Raw genomic sequence first — 26,750 nt, forward strand, 5'->3', positions numbered from 1 at the left:
TCTCTGTTTTAAATGGGTGACCCCTTACTCTGAGATCATGCCCTTTGGTCCTCGTCTCTCCCACAAGGGGAAACAACCTCTCAGCATCTACCCTGTCAAGCCCCCTAAGACTCTTATAAGTTTCAATAAGGTCGCCTCTCATTCTTCTAAACTCCAATGAGTGCAGGCCCAACCTACTCAACCTCTCCTCATAAGAAAACCCCTCCATACCCAGGATCAACCTAATGAACCTTCTCTGGACTGCCTCCAATGTCAGTATATCTTTCCTTAGATAAGGGGACCAAAACTGTTCACAGTATTCTAGGTGTGGTCTATCTAGTGCCTTGTATATTTTTAGCAAGACTTCCCTATTTTTATACTCCATTCCCTTTGAAATAAAGGCCAACATTCCATTTGCCTTCCCTATTACCTGCTGAACTTGTATGTTAGCTTTTTGGGATTCATGCTCGAGGACCCCCAGATCCCTCTGTGCTGCAGCTTTCTGCAGTCTTTCTCCATTTAAATAATATTCAGCTCCTCCATTCTCCCTCCAAAGTGCAAAACCTCACATTTTCCCACATTATATTCCATCTGCCATCTTTTTGCCCACTCGCTTAACCTGTCTATATCCCTCTGCAGACTCCTTGTATCATCCTCACCACTTGCCTTCCCATCTTCCCATCTACTTTTGTGTCATCTGCAAACTTGGTGATAGAACATTCACTTCCCTTATCTAAGTCATTAACATATATTGTAAATAATTGAGGCCCCAGCACTGATCCATGTGGCACTCCACTAGTTACAGGTTGCCATCCTGAAAATGTCCCCCTTATCCCAACTCTCTGCCTTCTATTAGTTAGCCAAGCCTCTATCCATGCTAATATACCACTCCCAACACCATGGGCTCTTATCTTTTTAATTAGTCTTATGGTGCAGAGGAGATTCACCAGGATGTTGCCTGGGATGAAACTTTTAAGTTATGAAGAGAGGTTGGATAGACTTGGGTTGTTTTTGTTGGAGCAGAGAAGACTGAGGGGCGACCTGATCGAGGTGTACAAGATTATGAGGGGCATGGACATGGTGGATAGGGAGCAGCTGTTCCCCTTAGTTGAAGGGTCAGTCATGAGGGGACATAAGTTCAAGGTGAGGGGCAGGAGGTTTAGGGGGGATGTGCGGAAAAACTTTTTTACCCAGAGTGTGGTGATGGTCTGGAATGTACTGCCTGGGAGGGTGGTGGAGGTGGGTTGCCTCACATCCTTTAAAAAGTACCTGGATGAGCACTTGGCATGTCATAACATTCAAGGCTATGGGCCAAGTGCTGGTACATGGGATTAGATAGGTAGGTCAAGTGTCTCTCACATATCGGTGCAGACTCGATGGGCCGAAGGGCCTCTTCTGCACTGTGTGATTCTGTGATATCCCCTTCATGAAGCCATGCTGACTCTGCTTGATTGGATTATATATTTCTAAACGCTCTGCTATTACATCCTTTATTAGAGATTCTGACATTTTTCCAATGACAGATGTTGAGCTAACTGGCCTAAAGTGACCTGTTTTTTTGTCTCCCTCCCTTTTTGAATGTGGATGTTACATTGGCCGTTCTCCAATCTTCTGGGACTTTTCCAGAATCTAAGGATTCTTGGAAGATTACTACCAGTGCATCCACTATCTCTGCAGTTATTTCCTTTCATATCCTGGGATGCAACCAATCAGATCCAGGGGGCTTCTCGGTCTTTAGCCCCATTAATTTCCCTAGTACTTTTTCTCTTGTGATAGTTATTCTATTTATTTCCTCCCCTATTTTTGCCCCTTGATTATTTAGTATTTTTGGAATGCTATTAGTGTCTTCTATTGCGAAGACTGATGCAAAGTATTTATTCAACTCCTCTGTCATTTCCTGGTTCCCCATTATTATTTCCTCAGCCTCATTGTCTAAGGGGCCTATGTTCACTTTGGCCTCTCTCTTCCTTTTTATATATTTAAAGAAGCTCTTACTCTCCGTTTTTATATTACTTGCTAGTTTACCCTCAAAGTTTATTTTCTCCCTCTTTATTTTTTTTTGTCATCTTGTGTTGGTTTTTAAAACTTTCCCAATCCTCTGGGTTACCACTAATCTTTGCCACATTGTATGTTTTTTCTTTCAATTTGATACTATCCTTAACATCCTTGGTTTATTCCCTTCCTTGAATCCTTCTTCCTCACTGGGATATATCTTTGCTGAGAGTACTGTCGAATCTTTCACTAGTTTCAAACTAACCAATCTTACAGCTTCTATTACCTCACAATATTCAAACTGAGATTAACCCTCCACATGGTGAATGGTGAAGCTAGTTTCTTGCTCTGCTTACAGTGCAGGCCCATCTAATCGTCATTTCCTTTGGCTAGTTTCTCTCTCTCAGTGAGCTGCAGACGGCACAGGCCATTTCCAAGCCACAACTACCCCTTGGTTGGCTCTGCGTCTCTTTATATCACCTCAACCAGTTTCAGTCTGCCCAGACCTTCCAGACCTCAGGTTTGGTTTTTCTTTCCTGGGTGGTGGTGTAGTGGTAATGTCACCAGCATAGTCATCCAGAGACCCAGGGTAATGCTCTGGGGCTGAATATCGAGCTCAACAATTTTAGATCATGAACTCTCTCCTCCATCCCTACCCCCTTTTTTTTCCAATAATTTATATAGATTTTTCTTTTCCCGCCTATTTCCATTATTTTTAAATGTATTTCCATCCATTGTTTTATCTCTACCTTTTAGCCCATTTCGATTCCTTCACCCCACCCCACCCCCACTAGGGCTATCTGTACCTTGCTTGTCCTGCTTTCTACCCTTAATTAGCACATTCCTTAGATAATATCACCACCTTCAACACCTCTTTGTCCTTTTGTCTGTGACATCTTTTGGTTATCTCCACCTATCACTGGCCTTCTATCCAGCTCTACTTGTCCCACCCCACCCCCCCACCCCCTTAAACCAGCTTATATTTCACCCCTCTTCTATTTTTACTTAATTCTGTTGAAGAGTCATATGGACTCGAAACGTTAACTGTGGTTCCTCTCCGCCGATGCTGCCAGACCTGCTGAGTTTTTCCAGGTATTTTTGTTTTTGTAATGCTCTGGGGAGCTGGTTCAAATCCCACTGTGGCAAACGGTGGAATTTGAATTCAATTTTTAAAAATCTGGAATTAAAAGTCTGATGGTGACCGTGAAACCATTGTCCATTGTTGTTAAAAACCCACCTGGTTCACTCATATACTGTTAGGGAAGGAAATCTGCTGTCCTTACCTGGTCTGGCCTACATGTGACTCCAGACCCACAGCAATGTAGTTGACTCTGAAATGACCGACGAAGCCACTCGGTTCTCAAGGGCAATTAGGGATGGGCAATAAATGTTGGCCTAGCTGGCAACACGCACATCATGCACAAATAAAATAAAAGGAAACATTTAATCTCCCTTAGGCAGCTCCGTGCGTGCGGAAGAGCGCAGGCCCCGACTCTCCCACACTAGGTAGCGGGGAGAATTTTTCCTATGGTGACCCAGGCGGGCTAGGCAGGAGCGGGCGGGCACGGAGACGATCGACTGCTCGCCGCCATTTTATGCAGGCGGGCCCATTAAGGTCACAACGGAGCTGCCTCAGCGAGATTGAACCGATTATAAAAGTTTCCAATAAATAAAGTAAAAGCTTATTTAAACATGTCCCCCTCATGTGGCAGTGTCACACGAGCTGGGACATGTTTGGGAATTTTATTTAATTATTTTATAAAACCTTCAGGAGGCCTCATCCCGCCCGTGGATGAAATTTCCTGAAAAACGCGAAGGCCGCTTGGGCTCCTCGCCTGGCTCCCCCCCACCCCCACCCCCCCCCCCACCCCGCTAACCTTAAGGTCGGATGGGCAGCATCCTCAACAGGTTTAATTACTTTTTTAATGACCTTAATAGGCCGTTGACAGCTCGGCGGGTGCGCAGTCGCCTCCGGGACGCGCTCGCCAAACACGATGTCGAAATGACGCACGCCCGACATCATCGCAGGTCACTTTATGGGCTGGGGTGTCAGGCCCTGCAGGCCGGTGGCAATATTCTGCCCTATGTCCCCCCACCCCCTTTTCTGTTTATTCCGAATATTCTGCCCTCTGTCCCCCCACCCCCTTTTCTGTTTATTCCGAATATTCTGCCCTATGTCCCCCCACCCCCTTTTCTGTTTATTCCGAATATTCTGCCCTATGTCCCCCCACCCCCTTTTCTGTTTATTCCGAATATTCTGCCCTATGTCCTCCCCTTTTCCATTTCTGTTTCCAATTAGCTCGTGCGCTGTTCACATTTCTCCAGCTAATGTTTTATAATAGCTCCATCTCTCCTACTCTGACCTCTGAAGTGAAATAACTTTGCCAGCTTGTTTGCACTGCAGTCACATCAGATGGTTAGCAGTTTGAAATTAGGTTTCCACCCCCTCCCCCTCCCAGTTTTCCATAGTTAAACTTTCATTTCCTAAAACTAGAAAGTTATGTTTGAACCATGAACCAGTTATTCACAACAGATGACAGTTTCTGGAAACAACGGTTTGATATTTGCTGGTGGGGGTTGTGGTACAGGGGGGGGTAGCAGGAAGTGTCGGAGACGTGGCATTCTCCGCAAAGTAGAGGTCAGTTCGCCAGGCTTGATAACAGTGTTCGTGTTGGACCTCAGGGAATGGGGTGCAGTAAGTTAAAAGGGGGAGAGGTTAGGGTCAGGATTCGACAGTCTTTCTGATGTCTGTCTCTGCTGTGTCTTTTATAAGGGGTTTAGAGGGAGACTGAGCATGGGGGTGGGGTGTAGTGTGCAGGTGTTGGAACTGGAGCCATTGCAATTGCATTTGGGGAGGGGGTTTGTTGGGGAATTTCTTACCGCAGTCAGATCAGTGTTTTACTAGTGTGCCTTTGCTCTTCTACATTATGCCCCTATTTACAGAACCTAAAATTCAATTGGCCTTCAATGTCTTTAAATCCCCAGTGCATCTTTGATGTACCCGCTAGACACGGCAGTCTGGACCTCAGAAGTTTCAGTCCTCCGTTATCTCTCTTTGATCTGGGCTTTTCTAAATGCTAGCTAATGTGATCTAGTGTTTATAGTATTACTGTGAAGTGAAGGTTTACTGAATCAAGCCTTCTGCAACTGCCTCTGTGGTGAAATCAGTTCGTGCCAAAATTTGTGCTGTATGTTGGTGATAATACGGAAGGATTAAATTAGCGAAAGCATCTGTTGCACATGATGTGGTAACTGAAGCCAGAAGAATTGTGTCTGAAACCAAAACAAAAATACCTGGAAAAACTCAGCAGGCCCGGAAGGTCTTTGTGTCTGCAGTTGTTTACACTGATTGTAATTTGGTTAAATCAAGGCTGACGCTGCAGTGCAGAACATGAAGGAGAGGTGCCCTGTCGGAGCTGCTGTCTTCCGGGTGAGACATAACGCCGAGGGCCCGTCTGCCCTCTCAGGCACAAAAACAGAAAATGCTGGAAAAACTCAGCAGGCCTGACAGCATCTGTGGAGAGAGAAAAACAAACGTTAACGTACTGAGTCCGCGTGGCCCTTCCTCAGAGCGCCTCAGAGTCACACGGACTCGAAACGCTAACTCTTGTTTTCTCTCTCCGCAGATGCTGTCGGGCCTGCTGAGTTTTTCCAGCATTTTTCTGTTTTTTGTTTCAGATTTCCAGCATCCACAGTATTTGGCTTTTGCCCTCTCAGGATGTATTGGAAAGATCCTGCGGTGTTATTTCAAAGAGCACGTCTGTTCTCCCCTGTGCCCTGGTCAGTGTTGGCCTTTGCAAACAGATTATCTGGTCATTATCACGTTGCTGGTTTGTGGGAGCTTGCTGTGTGCAAGTTGGCTTCTGCATTTCCTGTTGATCTCGCAACTCTTCAAAAATAGTTTGTTGACTATAAGGGGTTTTGGGACATCCTGAGGTGGTGAAAGGTGCTATTTTTTTGGCAATGTAGCATCATCTTGGGCAAGCGTACAGTTCTTTTTCACTTTTCTGGTTAGTGTCCTTTTTTTAACCTTCTTTCATGATGTTTATCAGTGTGGTCATCAGGAGGATTGCAATGAAGTGTTACAGTGAGGGTGTGGGAATGTTGTTCTTAAAGTGAAAGAGTGCCTGATTCTAAAGCCGTAGGTTTCCTTCGTCCAAACCTGGTGGACCAAGGAGACAAACTTAAGCTGCCGTATGACCGTTGTGCGAATTCGCAGTTTACCTTGTTCAGGCATTCCCTGCCTGTCAGTTTTATGAAGTCGGAGCCGGCAAAGTGTGAGCCCTCTGCACCACGCACGGTGCTGAGCGGCCTTGGCGGCAAGAGGGTTAGCAAAGTAAAAATGAGGCGACTCTCAGAGCAATAATGATTAAGACCACAATCCGAGAGTTCCAGACAGGCTGCATTGCCCCATGTTGGGTACAACGATTTGGACTGTGGGCTGACTTACATGTGCGTTGTGGGAATTTTGCACTCTCCCGCTACAGAGAGAGAGCAGCTAGAATGTATAGAATGTCACTAGTGGTGGAGCATATTTCGCAAACATATGAATTATCGGTAATCCCTTGGTCTTATGTTGAGCAGGGCTGTCCTGTGCCAGTGGAGACACACTGGGGAGCACAATCAATAGTCTATATTTTTTTTTATTCATTCATGGGGTGTGGGCTTTACGCTGGCTGGGCCAGCATTTATTGCCCTTCCCTAATTGCCCTTGAGAAGGTGGTGGTGAGCTGCCTTCTTGAACCGCTGCGGTCCATGTGGTGTAGGCACACCCACAGTGCTGGTAGGAAGGGAGTTCCAGGATTTTGACCATTAACAAGGCCAGTAACTCAAAGAAAACATTTGTAGTGCTTCCACAACTCTCCTGGCTGGGGTCAGCACCTCAGCACAGACTGGGAATTCCAAACCAGTATTGTTTTATAAGGCCTGTTAATTCTAAACTAAATGGCACTATTTGACATATCTACAAGAAAAGCTCAATTAAATTAAAAATACTTATCTACTAGGGAAGAAATGGCAACTGGCCACCCAAAAAAAAATCACACAGGGCTTGTTACAGAATTTTACAATTTTAAAGTTCTCACCATTGTTTTCAAATTCTTCTGTAGCCTCATCCCTTCCTATCTCTGTAATCTCCTCCAATTTCACAACCCTCCAAGATGACTTCACTTCTCCAACTCTGGCCTCTTGGGCACCCAGATTTTAATCCATCCATTATTGCTGGCTGTGCCTTCAGCTACCTAGGCCCTTAACTTGGAATTCCCTCTGCAAACCTCTATATGTCTCTTTCCTCCTTTAAGATACTCCTTAATATCTACCTCTTTGGCCAAGCTTTTGGTCATTTGCCCTGATAGGTCCTTGTGTGACTTGGTGTCCAATATTTGCTGTGTGACGTGCCTGTGAAGCACCTGGGGCATCCCTAAAGGTGCTATATAAATACGTGTTGTTGTTGAAGGACATCGTAACACAACAGAATATTGAGTTTAATTAGTTCTGACAAAGGTTAGTGTGAGAAATGAGAAAGTCATCCTCAATACATACCCAACCCATAGGATATTATGAAAAAATATCCTAATGGGCAGCTCTTCTCAAACTGTCGGGAATCTAATGCCTGCACAAATGCTCATCGAGCAAATACAATTTTACCAATAAGTTATAAGCTCCAGAAATAAATCTTTTTTCAGTTTCTAACCAACTGCATTCAAGATATATACTAAGCCTCAATCGGAACTGAAAGCAATTCGCTTGGCCATTTTGATAAATTAGTAAAAAGAGACAAACAGAAATCTTTCCTTCTCTCATGTTGTCACTGGCAGCTGTCCATTCTGCTCCTGTAAAAGTTCACCAACCGTCTCGATAATTTTGCTTAATTTAATCTACTTTGATTGGAGGGGTTATGCTACTGGGCCAGCAATCCAGATGCCTGGAATAAAGAGCCAGCGACATGAATTCAAATCCCACCACAGGAACTGGGAGATTGAATTAGTTAAATAAACCTGGGATAAAAAGCAGGTTGAATAATAGTAACCATGAGGTGATTGGATTGTTGCAAGACTTAGTGGGGTCACTAATGTCGTTGAGGGAAGGAAATCTGCCATCCTTACCTGATCCTGGCCTACATGTGACTCCAGGTCCATGGTAACGTGGTTGACTCTTAACTGCCCTCTGAAATGACCTAGCAAGTCACACAGTTCAAAGGCAAATAGGGATGGGCATCAAATGTTGGCCTTTCCTGTGACACCCACATCCCATGAAAGAATTTTTAAAAACTTAGCAAGTCAGGCAGCACTCATACAAGGGAATGGAAAATTTGAGTGTGTCAGGTGACAGCCTTTCATCAGAATTGGAAGATATTAATGGCGAACAGAATTTAAAACAACAACTTGCATTTATATAGTGCCTTTAACAAATAAAAGATCTCATCGTACTTCACAGGAGCATTATTAAAGAAAGAGGGAGCTTGAGTCACATGTTAGGACAGGTGACCAAAAGCTTGGTCAAAGAGATAGTTCTTAAAGAGCGTCTTAAAAGAGAAGAGAGCGATAGAGTGTTTTAGGGAGGAAATTGCAGAGCTCAGGACCAAAGCAATTGTTGGCACAGCCACCAATGGTGAAGCCATTGATGAAAATAGGAGATGGACACGAGGCCAGAATTGGAGGAGTGCAGAGATCACAGAAGGTTGTAGGGTAGGAGGAGGTTACAAAGATAGGGAGGAGGTGAGGTCAGGAGAGAGATTTGAAGACAAGGATGAGAATTTTAAAATTAAAAAATGCCGGAGCCAGAGCTAATGTAGGTCAGAGAGCACAGGGTGATGGATGAACAGGAGACTTGGCACAAGCTAGCACACAGGCAGCAGAATTAGGAGCAGCGAGAGGGGGAGGGTTAAAATAAACAAAGTCAAATAATTAGAATGACCAGTAATGTCCTTAAGTGGAGAATGTGAAATGAGCAAATGTGAAGCAGTAGAAGTGATATTAGTGCGTTTTATCCCTAGCCCTTGTTCTGGATGGATCTTTTTGAGTGACAAAGTAGGTTTAAACGGCTTACGAAAGCTTTATTTCTTATGTTTCACCGCCCTTCCAGGCACTGCATTCCAGGTCATAACAACTTGCCGCGTAAAAAAAAAGAATTCTCGAATCGTCTCCAGTTCTTTTCTGCCAATTACTTTATATCTGTGTCCCCTTAGTTACTGAGCCTCCTGCCAGTGGAAACATTTTCTCCTTATTTATTCTATCAGAAGGCTTCGTGATTTTGAACGCCTCAATCAAATCGCCCCTTAATTTTCTCTGCTCTACGGGAACAACCCCAGCTTCCCCCGTCTCACCCTATAAAAGATTGCCCAGATTTCCTGACAATGCTCATATCTGTTAGCAGGCACAGGATCGCAGAATGGTTACAGCACAGGAGGAGGCCGTGCAGCCTGTCGTTTCTGTGCTGGCTCTCCGGATAAACTATTCACCTAGTGCCACTCCCCACCCCCCTAGCCCTGCACATTCTGCCTTTTCAGAAAATGATCCAATTTCTTCCGGAATGTCTTGTTTGAACCTGCTTCCACCACACTCTCAGGCAGTGCATTCCAGATCCTAACCACTTGCTGCGGGAAAAAAAAATTTCCTCATGTCGGCATTGCTTCTTCTGCCAATTACTTTAAATCCGTGCTCTCTCATTCTCAATCCTATCACGAGTGAGAACAGCTTCTCCCTATCTACTCTGTCCAGGCCCCTTGTGGTTTTGGAAACCTCCATCAAACCTCCTTTTGGCCTTCTCTTCTCCAAAGAAAACAGTTTTGACGTTCTCCAATCTATCTACGTAACTGACATTCCTCATTCCTGGAACAATTCTCACAAATCTTGTCACAAGTACACAAGGCGAATCCTCATTATCTTCCCCAAGAACAGATAGTAAATGTTGCTTCCTTCAGCATCTCCTTCGTGCAATCCACTGAAATCAGGGGATCGTAATGGGGAACTTATGGAGCTTTGTAACATCCTGGGCTGATTTTTCCCCCGCTTTTGGGGGGGAAGTTGATGATCGGGCGCGTGCGGGCGCGCTTCCGATCAGCGCTTCTGATCGGCGCCCCCGATCGGAGGCGCGGTGCTATTTTACATGGGCGGGCCAATCAAGGCCCATCCAGCATGATGTCCGGCGGGAAGCGCTATGCGCTCCCTGTGCGGGCGGGGAGGGGGGGATTCCTAAATGCGAGAGTGCGCTCTTTCGCGCATGCGCACAAAAGAGCGCACATCTCCCTGAGGCTAAGTGCAGCCTCAGGGAGATCGGCTCTACGTGCAAAAATATTAACAATAGAAAAAAAAAATTCCCTTACATGTCCCCTCATGTGACAATGTCACATGAGTTGGGACACGTTCATAATTTGCAACAAAACTTTAGTAAAATTTTTAAAGCCCTACATGTAACCTCATCCCGCCTGTGAATGAGGTTTCATGTTTTTTCTACTTCCTGCCAGGGCTCCTGGCCTGCCCGCCTACCTTACGGGCAGGTCCACTAATTACTTTAATTGCTCTGTCAATGGTCTCAATTGGCCATTGACAGGTCGGCGGGCGCGCAGCTGATTTTGCTGCGCCCCCACCTTCCTGAAAATGTAAATGGGGCGGGGTGACGTCGCGAGTTCCGCCCGTAATCCCACGTCATTTTACGCGTCGGCGAGCAGGCCCCTCCCCCACTCACTGACGGTAAAATCCTGCCCCCTGTGTGGGCAAAGAGCAGATGTTTCTACCGGAATAGGAAACCAAAGCTAGGGACCATCAATATAAGATAAGGGGCTAATAAATCCAATATGGAATTCAGGAGAGACTTCTTAAGCCGGAGAATTGTTGGAATGTAGAACACGCTTAGAATAAGAAGTAGTTGAGACAAATAGCATAGATGCATTTAGTGGTAAGCTAGGTAAACCCACAAGAGAGAAAGGATTAGAAGGATTTATTGCTGGGGTTACGTGAAGAAGGGTGGGAGGAGGAAACACATAACAAAAATAGCAAATAACGAATGGCCTGTTCCTGTGCTGTAAAAATAATATCGACATGCACCACAGAGCATTTGGGTCCTGTTTATTGTTAGCATAAAAGCCACAGCCTTTGCCATCAATGTAACCCCTTCTATTCTAGTATAGACTTGGAGTGAACAATTTACAACAAAAACAACTTGTATGGAAGAGCAAAATATCCTCACATTCTTCACAGGAGTGTTATCAAATAAAATATGTCATTGAGACACATAAGGAGACATTACAGATGATGACCTAAAGCTTATTCATCAGCAGTTTTAGGGGATGTCTTAAAGGAGGAGAATGTGGTAGAGAGGTAGAGAGGTTTAAGAAGGGATTTAGGCCTTGGGCAGCTGAATTTATCATTGAAAATGGTCTTCAGACCTTTCTCTCTGCCTTGACTAAACAAACTGTGTCGTAACAGCAGTTTCGATGCCTTTTGGCCTGACTGATTGTTGTTTTATCCCAGAAAGTAGAATAATAAACTCTAGTAGAGCAACAGTGGCGTCATCCACGGTGCAGTTGGTAGAACTGTCACCTCTTGAGTGAGAGGGCTGCGGGCTTTAGGGACAAAAAATCTAGGCTGACGCTCCAGTGCATTACTGAGGGAGTGCTGCACTGTCAGAGGTTCATCTTTCAGATGCGATGGTGCCCTCTCAGGCCAGACGCAAAGAATTCCATGGCACAACTCAAAGGAGACCAGGGCAGTCCTGATCAAAGTTTATCCTGCAATCAATATCACTAAAACAGACAATCTGGTCATGACCTCATTGCTCTATGCGGGAGCATGCTGCATGCAAATTGACTGCCTATTTCCCACATTACAAAAATGTCTACATGTCAAAACATACTTCATTGGCTGTAAAGGGAATTGGGATGTCCTGAGGTAATTTTTTTTTAAATTCATTCAGCGGATGTGGGTGTCTCTGGCTAGGCCAGCACTTATTGCCCATCCCTAGTTGCCCTTGAGAAGGTGGCGGTGAGCTGCCTTCTTGAACCACTGCAGCAAATGGCGCTACATATGCAAGCTTTTTTCTTTCATTTCTATAAATATCCTCACCTTTGGGTACGCTTACAATAATTGATTTTGGACATACCCACTAGCTTCTGAATCGCAGATAGTTTTATATGTGCAACTCGGTAGAAATTGCGTTCAGACTGTTGGAGGGAAACCGTTCATCTAAATCAGTGAGGTGAAATAGCACCCTCACCTTTGAATCAGAAGGTTGTGGGTTCATGTCCCACTCCAGGACTTGAACAAAAAAGAAAAGTCAAGAACTGTGAATGTACTCGAAAGAGTTACACCTGTGAATTCCTTTCTGAATACCCTGGCCTCCAGAGAGTCTCTCGTTACTGACATAACAAGGCCAGAATGTTTTGAACAGAATGTGACTTGCACCTGGCATTCATATACTCCTCTACCCCAATTTAACAACTACCAGCGTAACAAATGAATGTTCTATGCAGTGGAAAGTGACAGATCACTTGAATTCGGCTCCATATATCAGTTTGAGCACAATCACATAGGTTTGCACCTGAATAATATCCAGGCAGCAGAGCTTTTGGACTATGAGATAAAGCCAGAGAAGGTGTCTCAATTACATCCACTGCGAATCAGCTGGAAATCCATATCATGTACATACCTTCCCCTGAAATGTGAATAGTTTGGGCATTGAAACTCTTATTAACAATGATATTTTATAGCATATATTTCATAATTTCCCTTTATATCTTTAATAGTGGCTTTTCTTTGACAGTACTGCGTGGTGCTCATGATATTCAAGCAACCTAAGGGCACAATTATACAACATTTTACAACACCAACTGCATTTATATAGTGCCATTATTGTAATAAAACATCTCAAGGCAGGTCACAGGAATGTCATCAGACAAAACTTGAAGCCAAGCCACATAATGAGATCTTAGGACCAGTGACCAAGGCTTCGTCGCAGAGATAGGATTTAAGGAGCATCGTTTAAGGGAAGAGAGAGGTGGAGAGGTTTAGGGAGGGAATTCCTGAGGGTTGGCACCTGCCAAAACAATGAATGTTCACAAGCCTTTAAAATGAAAGCATTGATGGCCATAAAGTAAAAGGTTTGGGACGATGAATGTTTGAGACTGCTAGAGACCATGTTTGAAATTATGGTCACAATGTCATCATCGGCAAATGGTAAAAATTACCACAGCCACAAAATTTAATTTAAAATCGTAAAACATAAAAGGTGGTAATTTAGCCCATCATGCCTATAAAAGCTCTTTGAAAGGGCTATTCAATTAGCCCTACTTCACAGCTCTTTCCCTAGAGCCTTGCAAATTTTGTCTTTTCAATGATGTATTCAGTTCCTTTTGCATGTTACCTCAACCTCCCCTTAACCTTCTCTGGTCTAAGGAAAGGAACCCAACGTCTCTGTCTCTCCCCCTTATCCCTGGTATCATTCTGGCAAATTAAAACAGAAAATTCTGGAAATACTCAGCGTCTGTGGAGAGAGAAACAAGGGTTAATGATTCAGGCTGGTGGCCTTTCATCAGAACTGGGGAAATTTATTTATTTATTCTTTCATAGGATGTGGGCATCACTTAGCCAGGCCATCAGCTGTTGCCCATTCCTAATTACCCTTGAGGGGCTTCGGAGGGCAGTTAGGAATCAACCACGTTACTGTGGGTCTGCAGTCACATGTAGGCCAGACAGGGTAAAGATGGCAGATTTCCTTCCCTAAAGGGCATTAGTGAACCCGATGGGTTTTTACAACAATTGACAATGGTTTCATGAGACCAGATTTATTAATTGAGTTGGAATTCCACCAGCTGCCATGGAGAGATGTGAACACAGGTCCCTAGATAACTAGCCTGGGCTTCTAAGATTACTTGCACAGTGACATTGCCACGACACCACCATCTCCCCTCCGCAATGTTGTGTTTTAATCGAGTGAAAGAGGAGAGGGTGGGACAAAGAACAAAAAGAAAGATCTGTAGTCGGGTGGAAAACAGGAGACCTGAAATGACAAAGGGGTTGGTGGTGCAAAGCCAAAGTGAGAGGTATTGGAAGTAAAGACACAAAAGAGGTCTGAATGCCAGAATGGTGAACAGCTGCCCTCTGAATGCAAAAAGAAGTGAAAATCAAGAGTAAAAGCAAAACCTGTAAAGGAAAAGGAAACAAAATGGAGGCAGAGATTGTGATCTGAGATTGTTGAACTCAACGTTAAGTCCAGAAGGCTGTAAAATGCCTAATCGAAAGCTGAGGTGCTGTTCCTCGAGTCACTGGAACACTGCAGGAGGCCGAGGACAGGGAGATCAGTATGAGAGCAAGGTGGAGAATTAAAATGACAGATGGCCCAAGCTCAGGTTCATGCCAGTGGCCTAAAGGGAAGTATTTTGGGTTTAAGACCATAAGACCATAAGACATAGGGGCAGAAATTAGGCCATTCGGCCCATCGAATCTGCTCCGCCATTCAATTATAGCTGATAAGTTGCTCAACCCCATTCTCCCGCCTTCTCCCTGTAATGTTTGATCCCCTTACCAATCAAGAACCTATCTATCTCGGTCTTAAATACACTCAATGACCTGGCCTCCTCAGCCTTCTGTGACAATGAATTCCATAGATTCACCACTCTCTGGCTAAAGAAGTTTCTCCTCATCTCTGTTCTAAAAGGTCTTAGCTTTACTCTGAGGCTGTGCCCTCGAGTCCTAGTCTCTCCTACTAATGGAAACATCTTCCCCACATCCACTCTATCCAGGCCTTTCAGTATTCTGTAAGTTTCAATCAGATCCCCCCTCATCCTTCTAAACTCCATCGAGTATAGACCCAGAATCCTCAAACGTTCCTCATATGTTAAGCCTTTCATTCCTGGGATCATTCTCGTGAACCTCCTCTGGACCCTCTCCAGGGCCAGCACATCCTTCCTGAGATACGGGGCGCAAAATTGCTCACAATATTCTAAATGTGGTCTGACCAGAGCCTTATAAAGCCTCAGCAGCACATCCCTGCTTTTATATTCTAGTCCTCTCGAAATAAATGCCAACATTGCATTTGCCTTCCTAACTACCGACTCAACCTGCAAGTTAACCTTAAGAGAATCCTGGACTAGGACTCCCAAGTCCCTTTGCACTCCAGATTTCTGAATTCTCTCCCCATTTAGAAAATAGTCTATGCCTCTATTCTTCCTACCAAAGTGCATGACCTCACACTTCCCCACGTTGTATTCCATCTGCCACTTCTTTGCCCATTCTCCTAATCTGTCCAAATCCTTCTGCAGCCTCCCCACCTCCTCAATACTACCTGTCCCTCCACCTATCTTTGTATCATCTGCAAACTTAGCCAGGATGCCCTCAGTTCCTTCATCCAGATCATTAATGTATAAAGTGAAAAGTTGTGGTCCCAACACTGCCCCCTAGTCCACTAGTCAACGGCTGCCATCCTGAGAAGGACCCCCTTATCCCCACTCTCTGCCTCCTGCCAGCCAGCCAATCTTCTATCCATGCTAGTACCTTGTTTCTAACACCATGGGCTCTTATCTTACTGAGCAGTCTCCTGTGCGGCACCTTGTCAAAGGCCTTCTGGAAGTCCAAGTAGATAACATCCATTGGCTCTCCTTTGTCTAACCTACTCATTACCTCCTCAAAGAATTCTAACAGATTTGTTAGGCATGACCTCCCCTTGATGAAACCATGCTGACTTTGCCCTATTTTACCATGCACTTCCAAGTATTCTGAAATCTCATCCTTAATAATGGACTCTAAAATTTTACCAACGACCGACGTCAGGCTAATCGACCTGTAATTTCCCGTCTTTTGCCTCACTCCCTTCTTAAACGGGGGGTTACATTAGCGATTTTCCAGTCCTCTGGGACCCTCCCTGACTCCAGTGATTCCTGAAAGATCGCCACTAACGCCTCCACTATCTCTTCTGCTATCTCCTTCAGAACTCTAGGGTGTAATCCATCTGGTCCAGGTGATTTATCCACCTTCAGACCTTTCAGTTTTCCTAGCACCTTCTCCTTGGTAATGGCCACCATACTCACCCCTGCCCACCGACTCTCTTGAACTTTGGGGATGTCACTCGTGTCTTCCACTGTGAAGACTGGTGCAAAGTACCTATTCAGTTCCCCCGCCATTTCTTTGTTCCCCACTACTACTTCTCCAGCGTCATTTTCCAGCGGCCCAATGTCCACTTTTGCCTCTCTGTTACCCTTTACATATCTAAAAAAACTCTTGCAATCTTCTTTTATATTACTGGATAGTTTACCCTCATATTTAATCTTCTCCCTCCTTATTTCTTTTTTAGTTGTCCTCTGTTCGTCTTTGTAGGCTTCCCAATCCCCTGGTTTCCCACTGCTCTTCGCCGCATTATATGCTTTCTCTTTAGCTTTTATGCTGTCCCTGACTTCCCTTGTCAGCCATGGTTGCCTCGTCCTCCCTTTAGTATGCTTCTTCTTCCTAGGGATGAATTTTTTGCTGTGTCTCCCAAATTACTCCCAGAAACTCCTGCCATTGCTGTTCCACTGTCTTTCCTGCTAGGCTCATCTCCCAGTCAGTTCTGGCCAGCTCCTCCCTCATGCCTCTGTAGTTGCCTTTATTCAACTGTAATACCGTTACATCTGATTCCAGCTTTTTCCTCTCAAATTGCAGGGCAAATTCTATCATATTATGGTCACTTCCTCCTAAGGGTTCCTTCACCTTAAGCTCCCTTATCAAATCTGCCTCATTACACATCACTAAATCTAGAATTGCCTGTTCCCTAGTGGGCTCCACCACAAGCTGCAAGTTTCTAGTCCTACAGGACACTGCACACAACCAGCCACTTCCAAACATCTGAAAATGTGATCCCAGCTTCCATGCGCCTCAACTCCTCCCCTCCAGCTCCTACTCCCTCCTTTACCTCCAGCCTCATACTCTGTTCTGAATTGTCCTGGCATCTCCCTGGCATTCTGGTATTCACTTTGACCTCGGCATCTTTGAGCAGTAACTATCTTCCCTTTTCCTGCCAATTTCTTCCACCCACTTCATTCCTTTCTATTTTGGAATAGCTTATTTTTCGTGTAAAAAAAAAACTTTCCGATAATGTTCCACTGCTGGACAGACACAATCTTTGTATCCCAATTTCAACTTCCTTCAATTTTTTTTCCCCTTTAAAGAAAGAGTTTACAGTTTATTGAACCCAATAACTGATTTCTGGGAGGTGCAATGTTGCAGGTAATACAAATCGCAGATTGGTGACTGCAATGCCCACTGGCAGGCTGCTGTATGCTTCACTGTGGCACTTTCATCTCTTGAGGCCAGAGGGGCACGGGTTCAAATCCCACTCCAATGACTTGGAGCACAAATTTCAGGTGCATGCTCCTTTGACAAGGCTGAAGGAATGCTGCACAGTCAGAGGAGCTGCCTTTTGAATGAGACTTTAAAATCGAGGCTCAGAGTCTCCTCCCTCAGGTGGAAGTGAAAGACCCCATTGCACTACTGCGAAAAAAGAACAAGGGAGTCCTCGCCAATACTGGTCCTTTAGCCAACATCGCTGAAAACAGACTATCCAGTCACTCTCTCATTGCTGTTTTGAGGGAACTTGCTATGTGCAAATTACCTACTGTGTTTCCCGCATTACAACACTAATACATCAAAAGTATTTTGTTAGCTGGAAAGCACTTGAGGTCATGAAAGCTGCTGTATAAATGCAAGACTTTCTTTTCATTCAGTAGCTAAGCAGGTCCAGGAAAGTGCTGAGCTAACAATCAAAATCAGGCCGTAATTAGAGGCAGCTTTAAAGGTTTTGGAAAAGAGAGCAATCACACCCGGAAGATGTTTAACTTCAGATTTCGGTAAATGTGGAAAGTATCTAGAAGTACTATTAAGCCCCTGAAGCATTTTATCAATCTGTTTTGACACTGCACTAGAGTTGCTTTCTACATGGTGTCATCTGATATTTCCTCTTTCACAAACCGTTTTGCATCTTACTTCAAAAACCTGACCATAACAATGCTAAAACTGCAATGTAAACTTGTACTTTGTGCTTGTGGTCAGTGTGTAAGAGGGAGTGAGATGGACTAGAGGAAGACAGAGAAGCCCTGCTTTCAACCTAATGCCAAAGGTGACAATGGGACTCATTACCCCTTTTAAACCCCACTCGATTGACATCCTCTTGAGTGGGGCAGCAGTCAGCCATCCGACCCCAACACACGTCAGACCTGCTGGACAAATTTGGTTAAATTTAGGGCTTAAGTGGGAGTTAGAGAGCGATGTGGAGGGAGAGAGAGAGAGAGAGAGAGATAGAGATGGAGGTGGAAATGGAAAAATACAAGATTAACCAGAATTTGGAAAGAGCACAGTAACACTCCCAGCCTGTGTTCATCCCACAAATCACATCACACAACACCTCTCCACCACTGCTTTATTCAGGTACTTAAGACGATTCTCTTGAATTTCCTGATAGATCGAACCCTAGTGATCCCGCTGATCCTCACTGAATTGAACCTTAGAAATTTGGTGCATATTCCCCCCCTTCCAGCCCTGTGACCAAGCACCCAATAACATCCCCCTGCCTCAACACATCCCACAACTGCAACGCATCCTCCTAATGTGCTACAAACACATTCAGCGTTCTTTTAAATCCAATCAAGTTGGATGATCTCCACACTATCACCCAGCCAATAATCATTATATTTTCACAAGTACGTATACCCGACAAACGTTATTAAAAAGGTGCCAATTAATTACGAGGTCTCAGACCTTCCCTCGCACAATGATATAATTTTCGTATGGAGCACTTTTGATTATGGGTTTCGGTGATGGTAACATTGCTTCTCTAACAACAGATGGAAACACGGTGACTGTGGTGCAAATAAATGGATCTGAACTGAACGAGGGTGAAGGCGAAAATAAAAAAACAGGAACAGTGTAGGCCATTCAGCCCAAGCCTGTCCCATCATTCAGTTAGATCATGGCTGATCTGCATGTTACTCTACCTACCTGCCTTGGTTCTGTAACCCTTAACACTCTTGCCTAACAAGCAATCGATCAGTCTCAGCTTTGACATTTTCAGCTGAACACCCCCCTACCCCGCACACTGCTCCCTGCTCCTTCCCACCCACTCCCTCACCAGCTTTTTTATGCCCCAATGCTTTGAACCGGCATCATTTTACAACAGGACCGACACAGTTAGGGAGGAAGGGGAAGAGTTAACACCAACCTGTCCAGGAAAACTAGCTGGCTCTCTGGCCCATAGAACCAGTTGTAGTTGGAGTCGGCGATGCCCACGCTCCTCTGGAACCCGGGCAACAGGGTGGCGTAGTAAAACCAGAAGTGCTGCTTCAACCAAGGGCTGCCAGTGTGGTTCAGGTGGAAATGCCGCAGCGCCAGGAAGATGTACTGGGTGAGGGACTTGGAGGTGTAGCTGCCATAAGCCACCCCTTCATCCAAGGAGCCGTCGACGATGTGGTCGAGCAGGAAGATGGTCTTCTCCATGATGTCGATGGCGATTTGCTTGCAGAGCAGGGCGGTCTGGGGTTGGTGAGGGGTCAGCACCAGGGCACCCATCAGCACGGCCAGGATGTTGGTGGCCTGGTGATTGTGCAGGTAGTGTTTGCCCCAGGCCCTGTACTTGGAAAACTCGTAGAGCTCCTTGGTGACGCTGTGGATCTTCTCCAGGTAGCCCTGTCGCCTGGGCGCGTCCAGGAACGGGTAGAGGAAGTCGAAGGCGGTCACAAAGCCGGTCAGGGAGTGAGCCACGGGCACCTCGTCGTTGGGTGCCGCCCGGACCTGCCAACGAGGGTACCCGGCCATCCTGTCCAGGTAGTCCAAGGTGAAGTCCAAGGCTGACCGGTCATCTGGGAAGAGCAGGCAGTAGAGGCTGAGCACCCCCAGGTTGTTGCCATAGACTTCGTTCCACTTGGAGGAGAAGCTGAGGTGGTCGCTGGGGGGCAGGTAGAGGGTGGACTTGGTCAGCATGACCCTCACGGCGTTCCTGATGGCCCGGGTGATGGATGAGTGGCTGGTGTGGGACTTTTGGCGCAGGGTCCTCACATCCCGGGAGCTGAAGTACAGCAGAGGGTGAGGCAGTGGGTGCAGCTCCTCCGAGTAGCCGCTGCGGTCCCAGTAAAGGTTGCTGCCCCCCGGCCCATGGCAAAGCAGAGCAAAGAGCAGCCAGCGTGTGGGCACCAAGGCCATTGTTCCAGCTGAAGTTAGGGTGGGGGGTAGGGGGGTGGTCAGCCCGGCTCTGTCCTGCCTGGCGGAAGGAGGCACATTAAAAACTCAGCTCGGTCCCGACCCTGCTCCCCGATTGAGGAATGCAGCCCCAGCCTCTCGCGGCAACATCGACATTCAGCTCCAGCTGCCAGACTGCATCTGCCCACAGCCGCCAGGCAAACTTTCTAGACAAATCCTCACAGCCTGTTCCCATCGCCCAGGCTCTGCCCGGTCCCCCTGTCTCCCCCCCTCACACACACACACACACACACTCAGATACCCTCTCCCCCCCCCTCACACACACTCAGATACCCTCTCCCCCCCTCACACACACTCAGATACCCTCTCCCCCCCTCACACACACACACACACTCAGATACCCTCTCCCCCCCCCCTCACACACACTCAGATACCCTCTCCCCCCCCCCTCACACACACTCAGATACCCTCTCCCCCCCTCACACACACTCAGATACCCTCTCCCCCCCTCACACACACACACACACTCAGATACCCTCTCCCCCCCCCCTCACACACACTCAGATACCCTCTCCCCCCCCCCTCACACACACTCAGATACCCTCTCCCCCCCTCACACACACACACACACTCAGATACCCTCTCCCCCCCCCTCACACACACACAGATACCCTCTCCCCCCCCCTCACACACACTCAGATACCCTCTCCCCCCACCCCCTCACACACACACACACAGATACCCTCTCCCCCCCCCCCTCACACACACACACACAGATACCCTCTCCCCCCCCCCCCTCACACTCACACTCACACACAACCTCTCCCCCTCCCCCCCTCACACACACACACACACACTCAGATACCCTCTCCCCCCCCTCCCCCTCACACACACACACACACACTCAGATACCCTCTCCCCCCCCTCCCCCTCACACACACACACACACACACTCAGATACCCTCTCCCCCCCCCCCCTCACACACACACACAGATACCCTCTCCACCCCCCCCCTCACACACACTCAGATACCCTCTCCCCCCCCCCCCTCACACACACACACAGATACCCTCTCCCCCCCCTCTCCCCCCCCTCACACACACACAACCTCTCCCCCCCTCACACACACACACACACACTCAGATACCCTCTCCCCCCCCCTCACACACACACAGATACCCTCTCCCCCCCCCCCTCACACTCACACACACACACACACAACCTCTCCCCCTCCCCCCCTCACACACACACACACACACACTCAGATACCCTCTCTCCCCCCCCTCACACACACACACACACACACAGATACCCTCTCCCCCCCCCCTCTCACAGTCACACACACACACACTCAGATACCCTCTCTCCCCCCCCTCACACACACACACTCAGATACCCTCTCCCCCCCCCCTCTCACACTCACACACACACACACTCAGATACCCTCTCTCCCCCCCCTCACACACACACAGATACCCTCTCCCCCCACCCCCTCACACACACACACACACACACACAACCTCTCCCCCCCTCCTCTCTCACACACACACACACAGACACCCTCCCCCCCCCCTCTCTCTCTCTGTCTCTCGTCTCTTCTCGTCTTTTTCTCCTCTCCTTTCTCAGTCTCCCCTTCTCTCCCCCTTTCCCTCCTCTCGCGTTTTATCTGTCTCCCCTCCTGTCTCTCTCTGCTCTCTCTCTGTGTCTTTCTATCTCTCTCTCCCTCCCTCCCTCTCTCCTCCCCTCCTGTCTTTCTCTGCTCTCTCTCTGTCTGTCTTTCTATCTCTCTCTCTCCCTCCCTCTCTCCTCCCCTCCTGTCTTTCTCTGCTCTCTCTCTGTCTGTCTTTCTATCTCTCTCTCTCCCTCCCTCTCTCCTCCCCTCCTGTCTCTCTCTGCTCTCTCTGTCTCTGTCTTTCTATCTCTCTCTCCCTCCCTCCCTCTCTCCTCCCCTCCTGTCTTTCTCTGCTCTCTCTCTCTCTGTCTTTCTATCTCTCTCTCCCTCCCTCCCTCTCTCCTCCCCTCCTGTCTCTCTCTCTCGCTCCTCCCACCTCTCTGGGTGATCAGCTCGATTTCGTGCCCATAAAGACCGACCGGGTTGGTTATCCCCCCCCCCCCCACCCCCCACCCCCCACTATCTGTCTCAAACACCACCCCCTTACTCCCCCCTCCCCAGCCTCTGTGGCTGAGATTAGTGTCTGTGTGTGTCTGTCTGTGTGTGTGTGTGTCCCTGTGCTGAGATTAGTGTGTATGTGTCTGTGTGCTGGTTTAAGTCTGTCCCTGTGTTGAGATTAGTGTGTTTCTGTGTGTCTGTGTGTGTTGGGATTAGTCTCTGTGTCTCTCTATCTGCGCTGGCATTAGTGTCTCTCTCCGCCTGGGATCAGTCTCTCTCTCTCTCTCTCCCTGATGTGTAGGCTCAGTGAGACCGGATTCTTATCTCCAGCTGAGAGCCACCTCCTCCCGTCGCTTCCCCAACACACCAGTCGCTGAAAAGCCCAGGGTAGAGTAGAGTAGGGTAGAGTAGAGTAGGGTAGAGTAGGGTAGGATATAGAAAGCTGTGGTTCAGAGACACAACTTTTTCAATGTGCGCCCGTGAGGTTGCCAAACTTTTTTAAAAACTACCTTTGTATTAGCAGAAGGAATTCCTGAGCAGTCTGAGCTCCTCTTCGGGTAGTTTGGGGCTCCTCAGACCCACTGACTGATTCATCCTCCCCCACCCCCTGTGACCGAGCTGTCTCGGGTTGTTAGACTCTCTGACAGGACCGCAGTCCCCCCTCTCTCTCTCTCTCTCACACACACACTCACATATGTTGCGCACACTCTCTGAGCTCAGTTGCTTTGTACAAACTGCTTGCAGCCCGGTCGTGTTCATTGTGTTTTGTTTTTTGAGTGGCCGATTTGTTTTCCCTGGAATCCTGTCTTTCTTGAATCAACGACAGAGTGACTTCAGAAAATGCAAACTTATCAAAGAAGTTTTTTTTTTAAAACTTGTCCAGCCAGGAGCAGCCGGGATAAGGCAGAAGAGGGCGCCTTGTCTCAGCTCCGTGATTAAACCCAGGTTCCCCATCACATTCCAATTCCAACATGTGTGTCTCGCTGCTCCACTGCGTTTGCCTCACTCCTGTTGTTCTCCCAGAGAGTGCAACTGTTCAGCTGCACTCACAACAGTGAGGTCCATGTTTGCTGATCATTCCCACTGCCACTGCTTCCTCCCTACGGACAAAGGCAGCTTCCCCCACCCACCCACCACCACCGCCCTCTGAAAAATGGCAACTTGCATTTCCACACACATCTTTGGGCAATCTCTTCTTTGCCTCCACCTATCACTGGCCCCCTATCCACTTCTACCTGTCCCACCCCGCCTCTACCAGCTTACATTTCACCCCATTTCTCTATTTCCTTAGTTCTGATGAAGAGTCATACGGACTCGAAACGTTAACTGTGTTCCTCTCCGCAGATGCTAGGTCAGGCCTGCTGAGTTTTTCCAGGTAGTTTTGTTTTTTTGTTCTGCATTTCCACAGTGCCGTTAGGGTACACCGTCCGAGGGCACTGGGGAGGAGTGATGTGGGGGGAGGCAGTGGCGTAGTGGTAGTCGTTGGATAAATAATTCGGAGACCCAGGATAGCTGGTGGGCATTGAATTCAATTAATTAAAAAGCTGGGATTGTCTCACTAATGATGACCAGGAAACTATCATTGATTGTTGTTCACTAATGCACCTTTAGGGAGGGAAATCTGCCATCCCTGTCTGGCCTACATGTGACTCTGGATATACAGTCACCTGGTTGACTCTTAACCTCCCTCTGAAATGGCTGAGCAAGCCACTCAGCTCATGGGAAATTAAGAATGGGCAACAAATGCTGGCCTTGCCAGCGACACCCACATCCCATGAAAGAATAAAATTGATACTGAGCCACAGAGGGAGATATTAGAGCGGGTGGCCAAAAGTTTGGTCAAAGAGGTAAGTTTTTAATGAGCGGAGAGTTGGTGAGGTTGAGGGAGGAAATTCCAGAGTTTAGAGTGGAGGCTAGGTCAAAATCCTGGAACTCCCTTCTCAACCGCACTCCAGGTGGACCCACACTGTAGAGACTGCAGTGATTCAAGGAGGCAGCTCACCACCTTAGGCGCGGGAGCAGAGCGGCTGTATAAAGAGCAGGAGTTTACGTGTGAGGGAACGGAGTGGCTGTTTAAAGAGGGGAGCTGAGTTTACACGTGAAAGTAACTGGTTCTCACCAAGACACTAGGTGGCACTGAAATTCGAAAGGAGTGACATCGGGATAAGGGAAGAGCTGATTGGTAGGTAGCAGTTAAGTTGTTTTTTTCCACTTTAAAGCGACATTACAGAAGTTAAGAATCACAGCATTTTTTTGAGGAAAACTAAATAGTTTTCTGCTTGGCTTAAATTTAAGGAAATAGTCTTTAAGTTAAAAACAAACAAAAAGTATGGCAAGGGAGCTCAGTCCCATGTGTTGTACGGCCTGAGGCATGCGGGGATTCTTAGCCATTCCTTGCAGTCCGGATGACCACATGTGCAGGAAGTGCCACCGGCTTGACCAGCTTGAGCCAATGGGTTTCAGAGCTTGAGCATCAGCTGGAGACACAGGGGAGCATCCGCGAGGCTGAGGGTTACGTGGATAGCATGTTTTCAGATGCGGTCACTCCACAGCTTAAGGAAGTGCAGTCAGAGAGGGAATGGGTGACCACCAGTCAGAAGAAGAGAGGCAGGCAGGTAGTCAGGAAAGCCCCAGAGTGCATCTCACTCAGGAACCATTTTTTTGTGTTGGAAAACGGTGAGGGTGAAGGTTCCTCGGGAGAGTGCAGCCAGAGCCACGTTCATGGTACTGTGGCTGCACAAGGGGTGAGGAGTAAGAGTGCAAGAGCAATAGAGGTAGGAGACTCAATAGTGAGGGGTGCAGACAGGTACTTCTGCGGCCGTAGACGTGACTCCAGGGTGGTGTGTTGTCTCCCTGGTGCCAAGGTCAAGGATGTCACAGAATGGCTGCAGGGCATGCTGAAGGAGGAGTGCGAACAGTCAGGTTGTGGTTCACATTGGTACCAATGACATAGATGGAAGGAGGGATGAGGCCCTGCAACAAGAATTTAGGGAGCTAGGTAGCAGATTAAAAAGCAGGTTGTAATCTCAGGATTACTCCCTGTGCCACGTGCTAGTGAGTATAGGAATAGGAGGATAGAGAGGATGAGTGTGTGGCCTAAGAGATGGTGCAGGAGGGAGGGCTTTAGTTTCCTGGATCACTGGGTCTGTTTCTGGAGAAGGTGGGGCCTGTACAAGTCGGACAGGTTGCACCTGAACCAGAACGGGACCAACATCCTTGCGGGGAGGTTTGCTAGTGCTGTTGGTGGGGGGAGTTTAAACTAATTTGGCAGGGAGATGGGGTACACAGTGGAGGTACATAAGGGGGTGATGTGCAGCCAAATAGAGAAGAGAAACTAAGTCAGTCTGGAAGACAGAGCAAATATAGACCTGTTAAGGCACAAGGGAATAATGCAAGGCTGGATTGCATCGATTTTGCAAGTAAGGCAGATGAATTGAGGGTGTTCATTAACACATGGGAATGATATTGTTGCTATCACAGAGACATGGTTGAGGGAAGGGCAGGACTGGCAGCTCAATATTCCGGGTATAGAATCTTCAAGTACGATGGGGTGGGGGGGTGGGGGTGGCGGGGGGCGGGGGGTGTTGATTGTAAAAGAGGAGGTGGTATTGCATTATTGATCAAGGAGTCAATTACTGCAATAAGGAGGGATGGTATCTTAGAAGGGTCCTCAAATGAGGCCAGATGGGTAGAACTTAAAAACAAATAGGGGGCAATCACTTTGCTGGGAGTGTACTCCAAACAGCCAGGGAGAAATAAGGGAGCAGATATGTAGGCAAATCTCAGAGAAGTGTAAAAATAATAGGGTAATAATAGTAGGGGATTTCAACTTCCCCACTATTAACTGGGATAGTCTTAGTGTAAAAGGCTTAGAGGGGGCAGAATTCTTAAAGTGCATCCAGGGGAGCTATTTGAGCCAGCACACAGAAAGTTCTACAAGAGAAGGGGCGATACTGGACCTAATCTTAGGGAATGAAGCTGGGCAAGTGGTAGAAGTGTCAGTGGAGGAGCATTTTGGGGATAGTGACCATAACTCTGTAAGATTTAAGGTAGTTATGGAAAAGGACAAAGATGGACCGGAAATAAATGCCCTGAATCAGGAGCAGGCTGATTTCAATATGATAAGGAGGATTTGGCCAAAGTGGACTGGGAGCAGCTACTTGTAGGATGGTGTACATCAGACCAGTGGGAGTCATTCCAAAAGGAAATAGTGAGAGTTCAGGGCCAACATGTTCTCGTAAAGGTGAAGGGCGGGACCAATAAGTCCAGGGAACCCTGGATGTCAAGGGATATTGAGGATTGGATAAGGTAAAAAAAGGAGACTTATGGCAGATACAGAGGGCTGAAAACAGTGGGAGCCCTAGAGGAGTATAGAAAGTGTAGGGAGGGTACTTAAAAAAGTAATTAGGGGAGTGAAGAGGGGGCATGAACAAATGCCGGCGGGCAAGATAAAGGCAAATCCCAAGGCATTTTATAAATATATTAAGGGCAAGAGGATAACCAGGGAAAGGGTAGG

The 26,750-nt window shown here is 47.1% G+C and overlaps 1 protein-coding gene across 1 annotated transcript in view; it reads right to left on the minus strand.

Annotated features, from left to right (window-relative positions):
- The window catches only part of LOC144680019 (dermatan-sulfate epimerase-like protein), a 37,941-nt gene extending 17,808 nt beyond the window's left edge, over positions 1-20,133 (minus strand). Inside the window, exon 1 of the mRNA XM_078541102.1 lies at positions 19,150-20,133. Coding sequence (XP_078397228.1) covers positions 19,150-20,126 — 977 coding nt within the window. The 5' untranslated portion in view covers positions 20,127-20,133. The remainder of the gene's footprint in view (positions 1-19,149) is intronic.
- Between the last annotated feature and the right edge of the window lie 6,617 nt (positions 20,134-26,750).

Source organism: Cetorhinus maximus, chromosome 4 (genome assembly GCF_964194155.1).
Source record: "Cetorhinus maximus chromosome 4, sCetMax3.hap1.1, whole genome shotgun sequence".
In the NCBI taxonomy this organism is placed as follows: Eukaryota; Metazoa; Chordata; class Chondrichthyes; order Lamniformes; family Cetorhinidae; genus Cetorhinus; species Cetorhinus maximus.